At 38.1% G+C, this 17215-nt stretch overlaps 1 protein-coding gene across 6 annotated transcripts in view; it reads left to right on the top strand.

The window, feature by feature from the left end:
- The first annotated feature begins 3285 nt into the window (after positions 1-3285).
- The window catches only part of TFG (trafficking from ER to golgi regulator), a 33370-nt gene continuing 19440 nt past the window's right edge, over positions 3286-17215 (top strand). For 4 of the 6 annotated variants that reach the window (XM_082695957.1, XM_082695958.1, XM_082695959.1 and 1 more), the window contains exons 1-3: positions 3287-3535; positions 7348-7574; positions 10696-10779. In XM_082695957.1, coding sequence (XP_082552083.1) covers positions 7391-7574; positions 10696-10779 — 268 coding nt within the window. In that variant the 5' untranslated portion in view covers positions 3287-3535; positions 7348-7390. Of the gene's footprint in view, positions 3536-7347; positions 7575-10695; positions 10780-17215 lie in introns of all 6 variants that reach the window. The other 2 variants (XM_082695961.1, XM_082695962.1) reach the window with 1 other exon arrangement.

Below are 17215 nucleotides of genomic sequence, written 5' to 3' on the forward strand. Positions count from 1 at the left end.
TATGGGTACACTACAGAAACAGTAATAACTATTTCATTGACTCAACAGTTACTCACTGAGTGCCTCTTACTCGCTCAGGCAATCAATGCCAGATGCTGGGAAGGATAGAGAGAAGATAATCACAGCTTTCAAGTTGGGTGGGAGCGAGGATGGTGCTGAACAATATACTCAAAGATAAAATTATAAGTAAGGATACAGAATAGTTACTTGAGATTTCATAAGGACCAAGAGTCTAATTGTCAAATGTTTGGTACAAAAAGTCAGGGTTATAATGTAAACTTCATGTTCTTCAATAAGACCAGAAAAAGATACCATTTATTTATACAGCTAAATATTTGCATAATCTACCATTCAGTAATCCATGTATTAGCATGAAACAAGAAATACTCTTGTATAAGAGACAAACTAAAGGATGCTTATGGAGGCTCACAGCAGAAACTGAAAGCAATCCAAATACACTTCGATAGAACAGATTTTAAAAATTTGTGGCACACTCTTCCAAAGGAGTATTTCTCAGCAATGAAAATAAATGAATTCCAGCTATGTGTACCATCATGGATATCTTATTAACATAATACTGAGTGCAAAAATTTTCCAGAAAACCACAGAGATGATACTCTATATAATGCCTATAATAAGTAAAACTGACAACCATATATATGGTATGTGTTGTCATATATATATACATGGTATATATATATATATGGTATATATATACCATATATATGGTATGTGTTGTCAGTACACACACACACACACACACACACACATATGTATATATATGATTAAACTACATAGAAAATTTAAAAACAAACAAGGCAATGTTAAAATTCAGGAGAGAGGCACAAGGACCACCTTGGGGAGAAGCACACAGGAAGCATAGTTTATTGTTAATGTTTTAATACTTGGGTTAGGTCATGAGTTCCAGCTGTTCATTTTGTTCTTATTTTTGAAAACATAATTGTTCTATAGGATAGGATCAGGAAGAGGAAAGTTTACTGAAGTGTTGTGGACAATTCAGTATTAAGCTAAAACAAATAAATGAACAGGATATGGTTTTAGTTATTAAGTTTGACATATATATGTGTATATATATATATATATATATATATATATAGTTTTAGTTATTAAGGTGTTTATAACCTAAAGGGGCAATTTGACACACTCAACTGATAATTTTGTGTGCTTCTCTAAACCTGCTCTATGACATATAAGTAAACCCAAATGTCCTTGATTTCATGCTTAGTCACACTGTAAGCCTTCCCCCCGGGATAGGAGGAGATGAAATCTTTCATAAAGTTCATCATTAAAAATTTTTAAAAGTATAATTCTGGAGAATTGGGTAAATGCTTTAATGTTACCTAGATGTCCTTCTTGCCTCATGTCACCAGAGTCTCTGATCTGGCTTCCAAACGATGTTTTTTTTTTACTCTCTTATTTCTCACTTCTTGCCTTGTGCAGCTCCTACTATTGCTTTGACAGGAAGGAATCATCACTACTCCATCTCTCAAGTTTCCACAGTGGTAACTGGGAATATGTTTTAACATTAAAAAAGACTTCTAATTGTTTAGGGATGAAGCATGAAGGAATTACAACATAAAGAAACTCAAGCTGCTTTCAAAGTCCAAATGCACCAACCCCTCCTCAAGACCACGCTATGGGTGCCTCTTTTCCTAGCTTCTAGCTGGTCCCAGTTCAACAAGGATCCATGTATTTCTCCTCAATGTCAGGACTCAAGTGAATGCCCCTTTAGGGGCTCTCCCTGGGAGCCTAAAGAGAGGAAATTGTTTCCCCTTATTCCAGGCTAAGTTTCAGCTCTTTTCTCCTGCCCCAGGGTCTAGCCTCCTTTTAGGAAAATTTGACAGTGGTATTCACACTTCCTTCAGGGAATATTTTACCTCCATTCACATGTGTGGTTTTACCCAATCTCAAACCATCTCAAGGACTTTAGAGTATTATTACTGGGGGTGCCTGGGTGGCTCAGTGGCTTAAGCCTCTGCCTTCCTCACAGATCATGATTTTAGTCCTGGAATGGAGCCCCGCATATGGCTCTCTGCTCAGTGGAAAGCTTGCTTCTCTCTCTCTCTGCCTGCTGCTCTGCTTACTTGTGATCTCTCTGTCAAATAAATAAATCAAATCTTTAAAAAAATATTATTACTGGACAGCTGTGCATTTCCCCAAATCTAGATTACTCAGTTCTAAATAACAAGTAATGAAGAACAGCCTTTGGGAAAGTCAGGAACTTTTTTCATTCCTTTATTCCTCTGCTCCTCAATCTCTGCAAGCAATTGCTCAAAGAGCAATTCACGCAGGGTAGGAAAATACAATTCAGAGGCAAAAAGCATTCTAAAGTCACATATTTCACTTTCAAACGGAATTTTTCAGACTTCTACCTGCAAAAAGATCATACTATTTATAGTACTAAAGGAATGTAACTTCCACCCTGAATTCACCTTACACCATGTCCTTCAGGAATATCTGGTGAACAACTGGGGACCACGTGAGTTCGACTTGCCTTTTGCTTCATCTCCGTCTAGTAAGGCACAAGTTGCTTGCAACTTTTAAAAGAGCCCTCCCTCATCCCTAGATTTCAACACTTCCCTCCGCAAAAAGTCTGAACCAGAGCACTTAACTACACAAAAACGCGTATTTAAAACAAATGCTTTAGGTAAGAGAGAAGGAAAGAGTATATAGAGCAACGCTGCCTTATCGCCCAAAAAGGCTTCCGGAATTCTTAGTAGCCTTAATTTTCCAGTTCCTTCCTTTGACACCCTCGCAGGTTTGTTCTGGCTGGTAAACGCTATTAGAAACTCCTTGTTCACAAACTGATTCATCCCTATTCCCGGCACAGTACTCGAAGCGTAGGCGCCGAATAATGAATGAATGAGTTTGTGGAAAGAAGGCGGGGATAAAAGATTGGTTTTTTTCGAGACAGAACTAGGAGAATTATAGTGGTCGCAAAAAAAAAAAAAAATCCCAAACTTGGACAAATGCCCACTTCCGACGGGCTCTCAGAGTCCAGAGCAGCAAACCACGCCCCACCCACGAGCGACACACGGGAAACTCAAGCTTTCAGGAAAACCGGAAGTGCCTGGTCACGCGTTGCGCATGCGTGCTTCCGTTCGGCAACCCCTGCCATACTCCGTCATCCAGTGAGAAAGCAGAGACTCCGGCCCACGCAGGCCGTAGAACAGTCAGCCCCCACCCGTGCCTCTGCCGCTGCGCATGCGTTATAGGTTGGCCTCTCGCTGAGAGGCGGAGCGAAAGGACAGTTTTTTTTCTTTCTTGTTCCCGCCCCTCTTCTTCCCCCACCTGCCACGTACTGGGCCCGAGATCTCGCTAGGCTTGGTGCGTCCGTGCGATTGGCCGGGGCCCGCGCGAGCCTGCTAGCGAGGTGCGGCAGCGCCGGCGGAGGGCACCGGAGTGGGCCGTGACCGCAGCCTCTCCACGACGCCCCAGAGCCGGGCGTCGGCCTCGCACCGGTCGGGTCAGCGGAGATCCGCGGGGAGGCGGCCGTGGCAGCCTCGGCAGGCGGGTATGGCCGCTGGGGACGGGGGTGCGGCCGCTCTCCCGACGAGGCGGGCCGGGAGACGAGGAAGCGCTGGCAGGGCCTCGCTCGAACCGGCGGGTACCGGGCGGGGGGGTGGCGGCGGAGGGGGCCGTGGGAAGGGTCTGGGGCCCGGGAGGGGCGTCGGGTGGGGGGAGGGGAAGCTGTGGAGGGGGAGGGGATGGGAATCCCGCTGGCCACGGTGGCAGGGAGGCGGGCCTCGGGGGTCCAGGGATTGTTTGGGCCAGCAAGTGCTCTCCCTCCGAGTCCGCCTGGTTCCATGGGGTTGGACTGCCAGATGGAGAGGAGAGGGGAGGTACTTTGTGAGGCCTGGGGTGGTCGAGCACTTAACCCCCCAGAGGAGCTTGTAAGGGTGAGGAGGTTGAAGAATAGCGCCTGTTGGAATAAGTTTATTGGGGTCACCCGAGAGGAACCTTGTTCCTTAGCTGTGTCAGGGCTTAATCAAGCGCCAACTGGAGGCCCAGCCCAGTTTTATAGTGATGATGATAGCGAACTTTTAAGTTTCCTACTAACTGTGCTAAGTATTTTAGATGCATGATAATCATCACAAAGGTTCTTTAAACTTAGATATTCTTACTTTGCGTATGATGAAAGTGAGGCTTGGAGAGGTACTTGCCTAAGGTCACCGGGCTTGTAGAAATCTTTACTATCTTAGTGGTCAGGCAGGATTTGTGGCTCCTCGGATTCTTTGGAACAATCAAGGGTTGATTTTGCTTGAATATCTTAAAATTGCTACGCTGTGGAGGTGCCTAAGCAGGCCCCTCTGAATTCGAGCCGGATTCTACCCACAGGGAAAGTGGAACTGGAGGTTTGGCCACTGATCTTGGATTCTGGTTCAGGAGGCAGGATTTTTATGTCCCTTTGGTCAGGTCAGTTTATTCCCAAGTGCTAAAAACAGGGTTCCTGTTGGAGGGTTTGGGAAATTAGTGGCTGTGTCATTTCTGGACTTCAGAGGGAGCCGGGTATGGACAAGATGGGAGAAGAAAATGCTGTAAGGATCTCACCAGCAGTCCTGGCAGCTAGTTGTTCATACCAGTCTCTACCTGGTGACTGGAGTTAGAGAAAAAGGGGACCTGAATTCTGTTACATAAGAAAATTGAGAATGGGATGTTCCCAGAAAGGAAAGATTTTTTGATGTCCTTAGTTTTGTGATGATGATATGCATGTCTTGAGGAGATGGCTGCACAAACTGGCTTATGAAAGAAGCCCTGGTTCCTGGCCACAGGGAGTTTACAGTGCATGGGAAGCACCAAGGAATAAATGAATTTGCAGGCAGATGTGGCAAATATAAAGTAAAACAGACTAATGTTGTCAGATCCATTGGAATTGCATTGAACAACCCTCCCCCCATCAAAAGGATGTACTATTCATTACATCCATGTTGAAAGTTCTCTTAATTAGTATGTTTGTTGGGGGAATCACTTCTAGTTACATAAAAGAGATACAGTGTGTGAAGGGCTGCCTTAAGAACTGACCCTAACAGTATAACTTTTCTTCTCCCTATCCCTTATCAGAACTTTATTATTTCTCATTCATCTTTGGTTTGGGCAACAAAAACAAGTCTTTAAATACCTGTTATATGTCAGGCACTATTCTAGGTGCTTTTAAGAGTAGATAATGATAACTTGCTGAAACTAAGCTGTGGTCCTTAGCTATGTTATTGCTGGTTTACATATCCTATGGATAGGAGGAACTAACATAACTTTGATTTACTGAAGTTCTTTATTTCTTTCAGACTGTAAGGTAAACAAGGTGGAGTCTTTACCATTTTATTGAAGAGATTATACTTTAGAGCTTAGCACATAGTAGGTATTAAGTAAATGTTTCCTGAGTGAAGAGGGTAGTTTGGCTAACAGGTGTAGAGGTTCTTTTAGTTAATCACAGTGTTTATGAGAAGTCCATTGCGAGCATTGACAGATAAGTTATTCTGTTTTACATAAGGCAAGCTTAACATCCATATGTAGGAACACAATCCGCTCTGTTCTGAACTGACCTAAGAGCGTTAGATTCAGTACTTAATGCCTCATTTTAAAATATATTATTAATATAAGCTCTAAAATAGGACAGTACAAATATATATATGTGTATATATATATATATATATATATATGAAGAGTAAGAAAAAAACAAGGAGAAGGACAAATCGTGAAGAGTATTTAACGGTAGGCTAAATAACATTAGGGTTTCATCCTGCTGAAAAAGTGAAAGTCTGAGGATATAGGCCTTCAAGTCTGACTTTGGGTCCTCACTAAATGGCAGAATTTTTAAAAATCTGTTACAACAATTGGGAAGTTTATTTCCAAGCTGTCAGTATGTGATTGTGGGTCAGTGCATTATGGAAAAAGAGTGTTTCTAAGATAAAAAGGAAAGAAAAATATTATTAATAAATGTAATCTCTTCAGAATATGGCAAGGAGGACTAGAGACATTCATTTAAGGAATACTTGGAAGGACATAAATAGGGAATCTAATCATACACGCCACTAAGGTTTGGGGAGGGGTGAGTTACAGAATATTAAGAGACAATAGTGCATGGTCTTATTAGAAAGTTCTGGAGGATGTCACTCATTTGCCTTTTCTCCTTAAGTTCCCCAAATAGGAAAACTAGAAAAAATACTAGTGGTCTTTTTTACTTTAGAGAGAAAAATTTGAGACTCTGTTTTAGTGTTCACACATGCTTTTCAGGGTTATCATTTAGTTATAGGTTAATACTGTGGAAGCCAGTATTTATTTGTCCTTCATGTAACAAAATTCAGTGACAACCATTACTAGGCACTGTTCTAGACTCAGGAATCCAATGAACAAAACCATTTACTTCTTTATTTTTTAGTAGGAAAGACAATGCAAAGTTAATAAATTCATAATGCCTGGTGGTGATAAGTGATTTGAAGAAAATTGTAGCAGGGTAAGAAAGTGAAAGAAGATCCATTTTAGTTTAGCTTTAGGTAGTCAGGACAAATCTCTAAGAAGTGACCATTTGATCAGAGATCTGAATCATATGGGAATTGTGAAAAAGACTTATGACAAAGGGAACAGCAAGTGCAAAGCCTTACATTGAGGATTTACTTAAAATATGGGTGCAGCAATGGAATCAGGGAGAAAATTAGGAAATGAGGTTAAATAACTTGGCTAGGGGCCAGAGGCCAGATCATGACCTTGTAGTCCTGTCCTTTACTAGAAGTGAGCTGTGACTCTATTGGGAGATTTTAAGCAGAGGTATGTTAGATTTTATTTAACAGGATTACTCTGATGTTGAGGATAGATTAAAAGTAGGCAAAGGTAAAAAGCAGGCAGACCACATAGGAGTCTTTTGCAGTAATGCATGCAAGAAATGCTAGTGGCTTGCATCAAGTTGGTAGCAGTAGAGATACTGAAGGGATTGGAATGTAGAGATTTTAAAAGTGGTGGCAACCATATTTTTGGGTATTTCATGGACTTTTTGAAAAAAAATTGTGAACAGCTAGAAGGAAGAAATTGTTACTGAGATAGAGAATATTACAGGAGAAGCAGATTTTGGGGGGAAGATCAGGAATTTGTTTTTAGATATCTTAAGTTAGAAATCTAAATGGTAATGTGAGATAAGCAGGTATGTGGGTGAATGCTAAAAATTGTTTTTAGGCACAAAATAAACTTATCTCAAGACCATTTAACCTGGAATACTGGAACAGTAAACCTCTTTTGAAGGCCAGAGTTTCTTAAAAGATTCTAATAGTAGATTTCCTTTTCAACTTTTTAAGATAAGTTTTTATAGCTGTTTAATCATCAAAACCATTTTATCAGTCTTTCCCTAGAATTGTATACCTACAACATCCTGGAGTCCACCATGAATGGACAGTTGGACCTAAGTGGGAAGCTAATCATCAAAGCTCAACTTGGGGAAGATATTCGACGAATTCCCATTCATAATGAAGATATTACTTATGATGAATTAGTGCTAATGATGCAGCGAGTTTTCAGAGGAAAACTCTTGAGTAATGATGAAGTTACAATAAAGTATAAAGATGAAGGTAAGATTAAAAGTCTGCGTATTACTTATGATTTTTTTGCCTATCTTTTGTTGAACTATCTCAATAAAAATTTTGTTCCCTTCTGTAGTAATTGAGTACCCATTTAATTTAATTGGATGTTCATGTAGTTAATTATAATTCTTTAATAAGTTAAATAGCTATGTGATTTATTATTAGAAATGGGGCTTTAAATGATAGAACTTTCATGTATATTTTTACAAGCATTTTTTTTCTCTTTTGCTCATGCAATTCTGGCTTCCTTTTTTGCTTTTAAAACCACACTTTCACTCATCAGTAGGTACTGAATGAAAAAGATTTTCGTGGCCAACTAAATGAGAAAGCTGGTTGAAACAGAAATGTGTTTCTTTACTGCAGCAGTCTTTAGAATGTGTAATATGCTGGTGTACATTGTCAGTTTATAGTATACAGTGTCCTAGATTCATTTGACCACAAAGCAGTTTGTACAGCAGTGGGTTTTACATGACAGATGTTGCATCAAACACAACAGATCTTTATTTCATTTTTTTATACCTGTCTTCTTTATAAACATCTTTGCTGAAAAATTGTGCTCAGGTGGTTACTAGCTTCTTTCTTACCATTGAATTTAATTTTAGTCTGTTTCCCCTTGTTTTCAGTACTTGGCATTGCTACCTATACCATCTTTTTTTTTTTTTCCCTTTAAAGATTTTTATTTATTTATTTGACAGAGAGAGCAAGGAGAGAGGCAGGCAGGTCGGGGGGTGGGAGGGGGAGCAGGCTCCCTGCTGAGCAGAGAGCCTGATGCGTGGCTCCATCCCAGGACCCTGACTGAGATCAGGACCTGAGCCAAAGGCAGACGCTTAACCCACTGAGCCACCTAGGCACCCACCTATACCATCTTTTTAAAAATACTCATATTCCTAAACATCTCTGCCACTGCTGTCCTAGTTTTCTTATCACTGACAACTGCTTTTCTGTGTCTCTGTGTGCTGGCTTAAAGTAATGCCAGCTGATGATAAGAGAAATCTCAAAATTTCAGTGGTTTAACATTCAGTGAATCATTTAGAGACCCAGGTTGACAGAAACTCTGTTGTGCTCAACACATGGCTTATAAGTTCACCTTGAGCATTAACATCCAGCAGGCAGATGGAGGAAGATAGAGTGTAGGGGATTAGGTGGGGGGATTGTAGTCTCTAGGCCTTAAGGTAATGTATGTCATTTCTCCTCACATCACATTGGCCAGACCCCAGTCATGTGGCTCTGCTGAGATCTCAGTGGCTAGGGGTATGTCCCTGGTTGGTCCACTTTCCAACAACCTACACTGTGGAAGGAGAGTATAAATCACTGATGATCAGCTAAGCTGGCCATTTAACTACAGGTGTAATTCTTTTTTTTAATAAAGTATGATCTAATATTACCCAAACCTAATTTTGAGAGTTATCTGTTTTAAAGGACAGTAAAGGAGACAGTTTCTTCCTGTTCTCTTCCCTAGTATAATCTCATCTATTAACAATACATTGATTTTCATTTCTAACTTGAAAATGTGTGCCTTAATTTACTTCATACTTGGTATAACTTAAACTGACCTCATTATTTATCTGGCTTTCTCTTAACTCCCTTATTTTTGTTTAGGGCAGGGGTTGCCAAACTTTTCTTTAAAAGATCAGATAAAATCTTAGCATTGTGGGTCATTTAAGGCCAGTATTTCACCTATTTAAAACCTTTTAAAAAATGTGAAAACCATGCTCAGTTCACAGTCCTATAAATAAGAATTTTGACCATTGGTCTCAATTTGTGGACCCCTTTCTTAGAGTATCCTCATTGTTGAAAGAATATTCTCCACATCCAGTTACCACATTGAATTGCTTTTTCAGGGTGTTTCTAAGTGTTTTAAATTGTACAGATTTGTATTCCAGAAACTGTTGGGTACTAGGGTGGAGGACTGGCTTAGGTAAAGTTTTTGCTATCATGTATATTCTATTTCTGTTGTGAGTTTCAGAAAATAAGGTAGTTAGAGAAGGTTTCCTTTTACATATATACTTTATTAAAAATATGTTTAGAATCCCTGAAGTTGAACATGAGATAATGTTATAAGAAATGGGTCTGGTTATAAAGATCTAAAAACAATGATAAAATTCTCAGTTACGCCATTTGTTGCCACCTTTGTTTAAAATAAATCTGTAATCAGTGTTCAAATTGGTGTAGCAGAGCATCCTTGGAGCAGCCTCCCAGGACAGAACCGACATCCTCAAGCCCCCAGCCTACCTATGTCTGTGAAGACACCTGGCACAGGACCCTGATTAGCTCCTTGCCTGTGGCTGCTTTTCTGTTCTTGTTCTCTCTAGAGAACATTTTCCTCCAAGCCCTTTGAAATCTTTTGAGACAGGCAGCTGATTATAATACTCTTTTTTTTTTTTTTAAAGATTTTATTTCCTTGAGAGAGAGAGAGAGAGAGAGAGCGAGCGCATGAGAGGGAGAAGCAGAATCCCTGCTGAGCAGGGAGCCCAATGTGGGACTCAGTTCCAGAATCCAGGATCATGACCTGAGCTGAAGGCAGTTACTTAACCAACTGAGCCACCCAGGCGCCCATTGAGATCTAGGAGATTACAGAATCTTGTGTATAATATGAATATTTTTTTCTAGGGAGAGTTCATAGTTTTCATCTTAGTATCAAAATGGTCAGTGATCCTTTTAGTTACTATTATAATAGCTTTCCCTCCCTTTATATTAGTGGTGTTTTCTTGTACTTAGGATTAAAATTTGAACCTTGAGAATCTGTATTTCTTTAACTTTTGGTAAATATATTTAAATTTTTTGGAACAGAAAGATTTTAGTCTAAACCAGTAATCTGTTATTTTGCTACCATGAATATCCTGGTGACTTGTAAAAGATGATTTAATATATTAATCTTTATGTTTTGGCTCTTCTTATGGGGATATGATAAATAACTTTGCTATAAAAGTAGTAAGCAAAATTGATATGGTATTCTTTTGAACAAGTGCATTTTACCTAGATCATTTAGTGTTTATTTAAAGTTTTTATGGTAGATTCTTAAAATGTTCTGTAATCTTCATTTAGATTCTAATTTAATGTATACCTTGGTTTATACTGACACAAATCTGAAACTTTTTTTAAATTCCAGATGGAGATCTTATAACAATTTTTGATAGTTCTGACCTTTCTTTTGCAATTCAATGTAGTAGAATACTGAAACTGACATTATTTGGTAAGTGGTAAACCTTCTAATAAATTTACTGTATTGTCCATTGTATTTTTATTGAAGTCTTTTTAGCTTTTCTCCTTTTGTTTTTATTTTTTTTAAAGATTTTATTTATTTGAGAGAGAGAGAGAGATAGCACAAGTGGATGGGAGGGCCAGAAGGATTGGGAGAAGCAGACTCTGCAATGAGTAGGGATCCTGATACAGGATACTCTGGACTCAGGGATCATGACTTGAGCTGAAGGCAGACACTTAACTGGCTGAGCCATGCAAGCACCCAGATTTACTCCATTTAAAGACTCAGAATTAAGTGATAACTTTTTCAGTTATATCTGAAATTTTGAATTATTAGGCCTAACTATATATTTGACGATTATTAGAAGATTTGAAGAGTAATAGAAAGTAGGCATGTTTAAATTCTCCCTTCTGCTCAGTACCATATGTAGCAGCGGATGCCACTTATAGAAGTATTTACAGGTTTGAAAATAATACAGGGTTAAAACTATCTTTATTAAGTTTTAGTTTTATTAAGTTTATTCATTTTATTATTAAGTTCTTAGTATAGATAATTACCTTTTATAACATGCTTTTACTTCTCAGGACTTAATGTATAGGCCTCATACTGTAGACATTATTTTTTCAGGAGTAGTTTTGATAAAAATGAATATAAGATTAATTATAATCTTAAGATTTTGTTTTCTTATTGACATTAACAAATTTGTGAGGTGTAACTTTTTTTTTTAAAGATTTTATTTATTTGTTTGACAGAGATCACAAGTAGGCAGAGAGGCAGGCAAAGAGAGAGAAAGGAGGGAGCAGGCTCCCTGCCGAGCAGAGAGCCTGATGTGGGGCTCAATCCCAGGACCCTGGGATCATGACCCGAGCTGAAGGCAGATGCTTTAACGCACTGAGCAACCCAGGTGCCCCTGAGGCGTAACTCTTAAGGGGATAAAATATTGAAATGATTACAGAGTTAAAGTGGTAGTATGATTATGTGAAAAATAAAATCTAGGCTTTTTTTCTTGGATGTTTTGTTTAAATTTTTAAAAAGTTACGTGGCACTGAACCTTATAGTTCCATGGAACATGATGTTGGCCAGTTGGTTTAATTTGTATTTATTTCATCTCCATCTAAGAAGGCTGAATGTGATTCAGATTTTAAAATGCTAATAAAAAAATTAAAACTGCGTAAAAAATTTTTTTAGATGAAAGGTATCATTTTACAATATTGTGTCTGAGGTAGTTAACCACTGTTGCCTGGCTATCAGGAAGGTTTGATAAACTGAAAACCTTCCTTCCAGAAATACTGAGGACATGCTAGATCAAGTATTACAAGTGTGTTTTTTGAAGTGTATACTTGACTTGATTCAGAGAGTTAAGAGAAATGTCCAGGGACCAAAAGATAGATGGAATTAAAAACCAGGACCAGAAGGACCCAAGAGCTGAGACTTGGTGCACTTTTGGTCGTGATGGTCAAGGTTTTATTCTGCATAATCTAAGGACTAATGATTTGGTGTTTACATGGTAGAGACCTTGGGTCCTAGACTCTCAGTGAACTATACTCTAAAAGTTGTAAAAGAAAAATACCTCTTCATTAATACAGGAAAAGTCAAGGAATTGATACCAGAAACTCTCATACCCTGGCACTGTTGGGTTTGTGAAGTCTCCCTTAAGGATTTCTAACTGTGCTCCCTAAGTCCTGGGTTTAAGTTTAAACTATCTGCATAGTTTGAGAACTTGCAAGCCCATATACTACCATTAAAAAAAACAAATTCAAAAACAAAACCAAAACAAAAACAGTAAGAAGCAAAGGCAGACGTCTCTTAAAAGGAGTATGTTCTCAATCCAAGTCACAGGCTTCTGGACAGGATCTTGTTGATAAATATAAGAGTTCAAGTAAGACATGTGAAACAGTCCATGTAAGCAAGAAACAATGGCCACAGCTAGTAGTAGGAGGAGACTAAGAACTTTAGTTAATAGAAATGTTCATATATAAAATATGCACTAAAAGTTGAGATGTAAAAGAATAAAGAAGTGTAAGAACAAGGCACTATGTAAAAGGAATAAACAGATTTTATTTTATGTTTTTTTTAAGATGATTTATTTATTTATTTGACAGTGAGAGATCACAAGTAGGCAGAGAGGCAGTCAGAGAGAGAGGAGGAAGCAGGCTCCCTGCTGAGCAGAGAGCCCAATGTGGGGCTCGATCCCAGGACCCTGAGATCATGACCTGAGCCGAAGGCAGAGGCTTTCACCCACTGAGCCACCCAGGTGCCCCAATAAACAGATTTTAAAAACAAATCAAGGTAACTTTTGGAAATGAAAAAAATAATCATTAAAATTAAATACAAAGTGGGGAGGTAGAACAACAGAGATTAGTCACAGTTGAAGAGAGAATTAGTGAACTGAAAGGTAGTCTAAAAAAATTACAGAATCAAGCACAAAAACAGAGATGAGGAATATGAGAGAATTTGAGAATGAGAAAGTCCAGCCTTTTCCCATTAAGACTTTAAAGAAGGAGAAATGGGGAGTGGAAATATTTCAGGAGGTAATGGCTAAAGAAATTTTTAGAACTATATAAAAGAAGTAAACTATCAGATTCAGGAGGCACAGTGAGTCCTGAGCAGGATAAGTAAAAAGAAAACTCCACTGGACATACTATCACAAAAGTGGGCAATATGTTAGGCAAAAAAATCTTAAAAAGTAGCCTGAGACAATAAGACTGATCACCTACCAAGCAATTAGACTGTTGGTAGACATCTTCATAGTAATAATTGGAGCTAGAGACAGTAAAGTAACATTTTCAGACTGCTAAGAAAAAAAATAACTGGAAAAGTAGCTGTCTGTAGTCTGGTAAGCTCGAGGAATAAAGGAAGATAAAAACATTTTCTGGGCTCCTGGGTGGTTGAGTTGGTTAAACGACTGACTTGATTTTGGCTCAGGTCAGGAGATCCAGCCTTGCATTGGGCTCTTTACTGGGTGTAGAGTCTGCTTAAGATTCTCTCTCTTCCTTCCCTACCCCCATACTCAGGTGCTCTCTCTCAAAAAAATAAAAATAAAAATTTCAAGAAATTTTAAATAAATGCTGAGAGTTTGCTACTCGTGGGCCCTGTTAAAAGAATTTTTTAAAAATAGTTTTTCAAAAGCAAGAGGGAAACTGAGTCCAGAAGAATGGTGAAACATGCAAGATAGTGTGAGCACCTAAACTCATTAACACATAAATTTAAATGGGCACTGATTATAAAAAGAAAATTAATAGTTTTAGGAATATAAAAACAAGATGGGACAAAAATGCTGATTATATGCAAGACAGAAGGGGATGATAGGAATTAAAATATTTTAAAATTGTTTGGGAAGTAGATACTAATTAGATTTTTAAGAATTGAAGTATACATGTCTGAAATGTAAGCGTGATTCAAGAAAGACTAGAAATAACCAGTAGGGGGAAAAGGAGGAAAGAATACCTGGTTGGTTCACTAGATGATGAGAAAAAAAAGCAGAGAGAAAACTTGATAAGTAGAAAGCATGAAATAATAACAATACATATAAATGGACAAAATGTGCATGTCAAAAGATAGCCTCTGCCTGGAGTTAAACAAAATTTAGTTACATGCTGATTATAACTGGGTGATTGACATCAAAGAGGGCATGTGATATGAACCCTGGGTATTATATGCAATTGATCAGTTACTGAACACTACATCTGAAACTAATGATGCACTATATGTTGGCTAATTGAATTTTAGTTAAAAAAAAACACAGTAAAATATTATGCAAAGTTTGAAAGCAGAGGGCTAAAAAATACACTAGACAAACTCAAGGCTAGTGGGTAATAATAATAATAGAATGGACTCTAAGTGAAAAATTCACTAGTAATAGTCACTTATAATGATAAAAAGTACAATTCACTGGGAATATATAACAATTCTGAACACTAACACAGCATAGCCTTAGATTTTTCCCTAGGGAAAAATAAATTCACAATCATGGGAGAGCTTTTATGCTCTTTTCTTAGAAACCGGTAGATCTGGAAGGCTCCAAATTAGTCAGGATACAGAAAATTCAAGTAAATCAAATACAGGCTTGGTCTTCTGCATCTAGCGATCAGGGAGTGTAATTTTTTTTTAGTACATGTGAGCATTTATAAAAGCTGATCATGTAGTGGTTTTTCCAACAAATTTCAATAAATATCAGAGAGGAGATATTTATTCTCTGATTATATTCTAGAGATTATATTCTTTGGCCTCATTAGAAATCACTGGACAAAAATAACACAAATTATGGGACTTTTTAAGATAAAAATATGCTTTTAAGTAACAAGTCAAAGAAGAAATTATTATTGGAATTAGAAGTAATTAGTTATTTTAGAGTGTGCAAAGGTAAACTTGAAGGGATATTTGTAGCATTCAATACAAGAAGGACAAATAAGTTGGAAGAAATAATAAAGAGCAGAAGTGAGCTAGAAGTTGGGGAATTGATAGGATCAATAATTTTGAGAGGATACAAGGTAGCAAACCTCTTCTAAGATTAAAGTTAAGAAGAAAGGCATAAATAAACAATATGAGGGATGAAAAGGGGCACACTGCAGATTGCAGTGAGGGAGAATGAACACCATGAACAATGGGATGTTCAGTAAAAGTATTTGGAAAGGATTTTTCATAGCTTGGGTTTATGTTAGATGATTTTGGATAAGGTTCAAGGAAGTGCAACTTGCCCTAGATTGTATGTTCTTGGGAGGTGGGGATGGTTCTATGATTGGGTATCTTACTAAGTCTTATGCGGAAGGTGGAGGAATTAATTGAGAGTAAAGCTTCAATTGGTAAAACAGCAGCAGTCACTCACTTTAGCCAGGGGAATGTTGGTCATTTTTGTGGTTTGGTCACTGCTCTTGTTTTGTCTGAGTTCTCATGTGATTATGCAGTGGCTCTGTTCTTGTCTTCATCTATCACAGTCACAGAGTGATCTTTTCTGACTTGTTGGTATTCTTTGAAATTGTTCATGTTCACCAAGAGAACACTGCAGCTTACTTGTGAGTGCCAGCCAGGCCAGCTTCTGGCAGCACTTAGGGCTGTCTTACAGGACTAGGCCAGTTCCTGCTTGTCAAGAGTGCTTTTCTCCCTTTTAGATATTAGAGAAAACCCAGTAGTACCCTAAAAAGCAAGTAATTGATGTAGGTAGGAGATTGTATTGAACTTCCTCATAATTATATAGAGAGTACATAAAATAGGGTTGTCTTCAGAAAGCTTACATTGATGGTTTGATGTTTGCAGCTTACCTAACGAAGAATCCTGGAACTTTTATTTTCAAATGGATTTCCTTTTTTAATTTGTTGCCTTGGGAATTTGTATATATGTATACTGGCAATGCATAAAGCCTTTTAGTTAAGTTTAATTTTGGACTCCTGTCTTGAAGCTTGCACTTATAGCCTTGTCTTACCTTTTTTTTTTTTTTTAAAGTAACCTTAGTGGTGATAGTCTTTGTTGCTGGATAAAGGATTTCTTTTTCTTTTTTTCTTTTTTAAAAGATTTTATTTATTTATTTGACAGAAATCATAAGTAGGCAGAGAGGCAGGCAGAGAAGGGGGAAGCAATCTCCCTGATGAGCAGAGAGCCTGATGCGGGGCTCGATCCCAGGACCCTAAGATCATGACCTGGGCCAAAGACAGAGGCTTTACCCACTGAGTTACCCAAGTGCCCCTGGATAAAGGGTTTCTTTTATTTTATTCCTTTTTTTAATTTTTAAGTCAGCTGAAAGTCATTTCAACCAACTGAGGTAATGTTGCCTTCATTTAAAAAAAAAACCACCGGGGCGCCTGGGTGGCTCAGTGGGTTAAGTGTCTGCCTTCGGCTCAGGTCATGATCCCAGGGTTCTGGGATCGAGCCCCGCATTGGGCTCCCTGCTCAGCAGGAAGCTTGCTTCTCCCTTTCCCACACCCCGTGCTTGTGTTCCCTCCCTCGCTGTGTCTCTTTCTATCAAATAAATAAATAAAATCTTAAAAAAAAGATTATTAAATAATTTCTGACTTTTTGTGGTTTATATACTGCTTTAGAAGTAATTACTTTGAAGGACATTGTGATTTGGATTCATGAAGTCTGCATTTTTTTTTAAATGGGTTACTTTTTAGGTCAGTTATTTTAGGTGCTATTTTTTTCCTTTTTTTAGGTCAAAAATAGGCAAGAGGGATGACAGATCTATCAGTCATATTGCATCTTTTAACATATATGTATAGAATAAGGTGTTTAGGTGTTTATAATATTACTTCAAGAATACAGAAGAGTAGTGTGGGAGAAAAATGAGCTTTTGAAGGTACATAATTTCTGCTAAAAATATATTAAAAACTTAAATTAGTTTATTGTAATTTATCCTAATAGAACTTTTTTTTTAACCAGTGTGATCATGGGCCATAGATGTGCATCAACAAAGACTGATGAATATTTATTTTTT

The sequence above is a fragment of the Mustela nivalis genome (assembly GCF_964662115.1).
Source record: "Mustela nivalis genome assembly, chromosome: 1".
Taxonomy (NCBI): Eukaryota; Metazoa; Chordata; class Mammalia; order Carnivora; family Mustelidae; genus Mustela; species Mustela nivalis.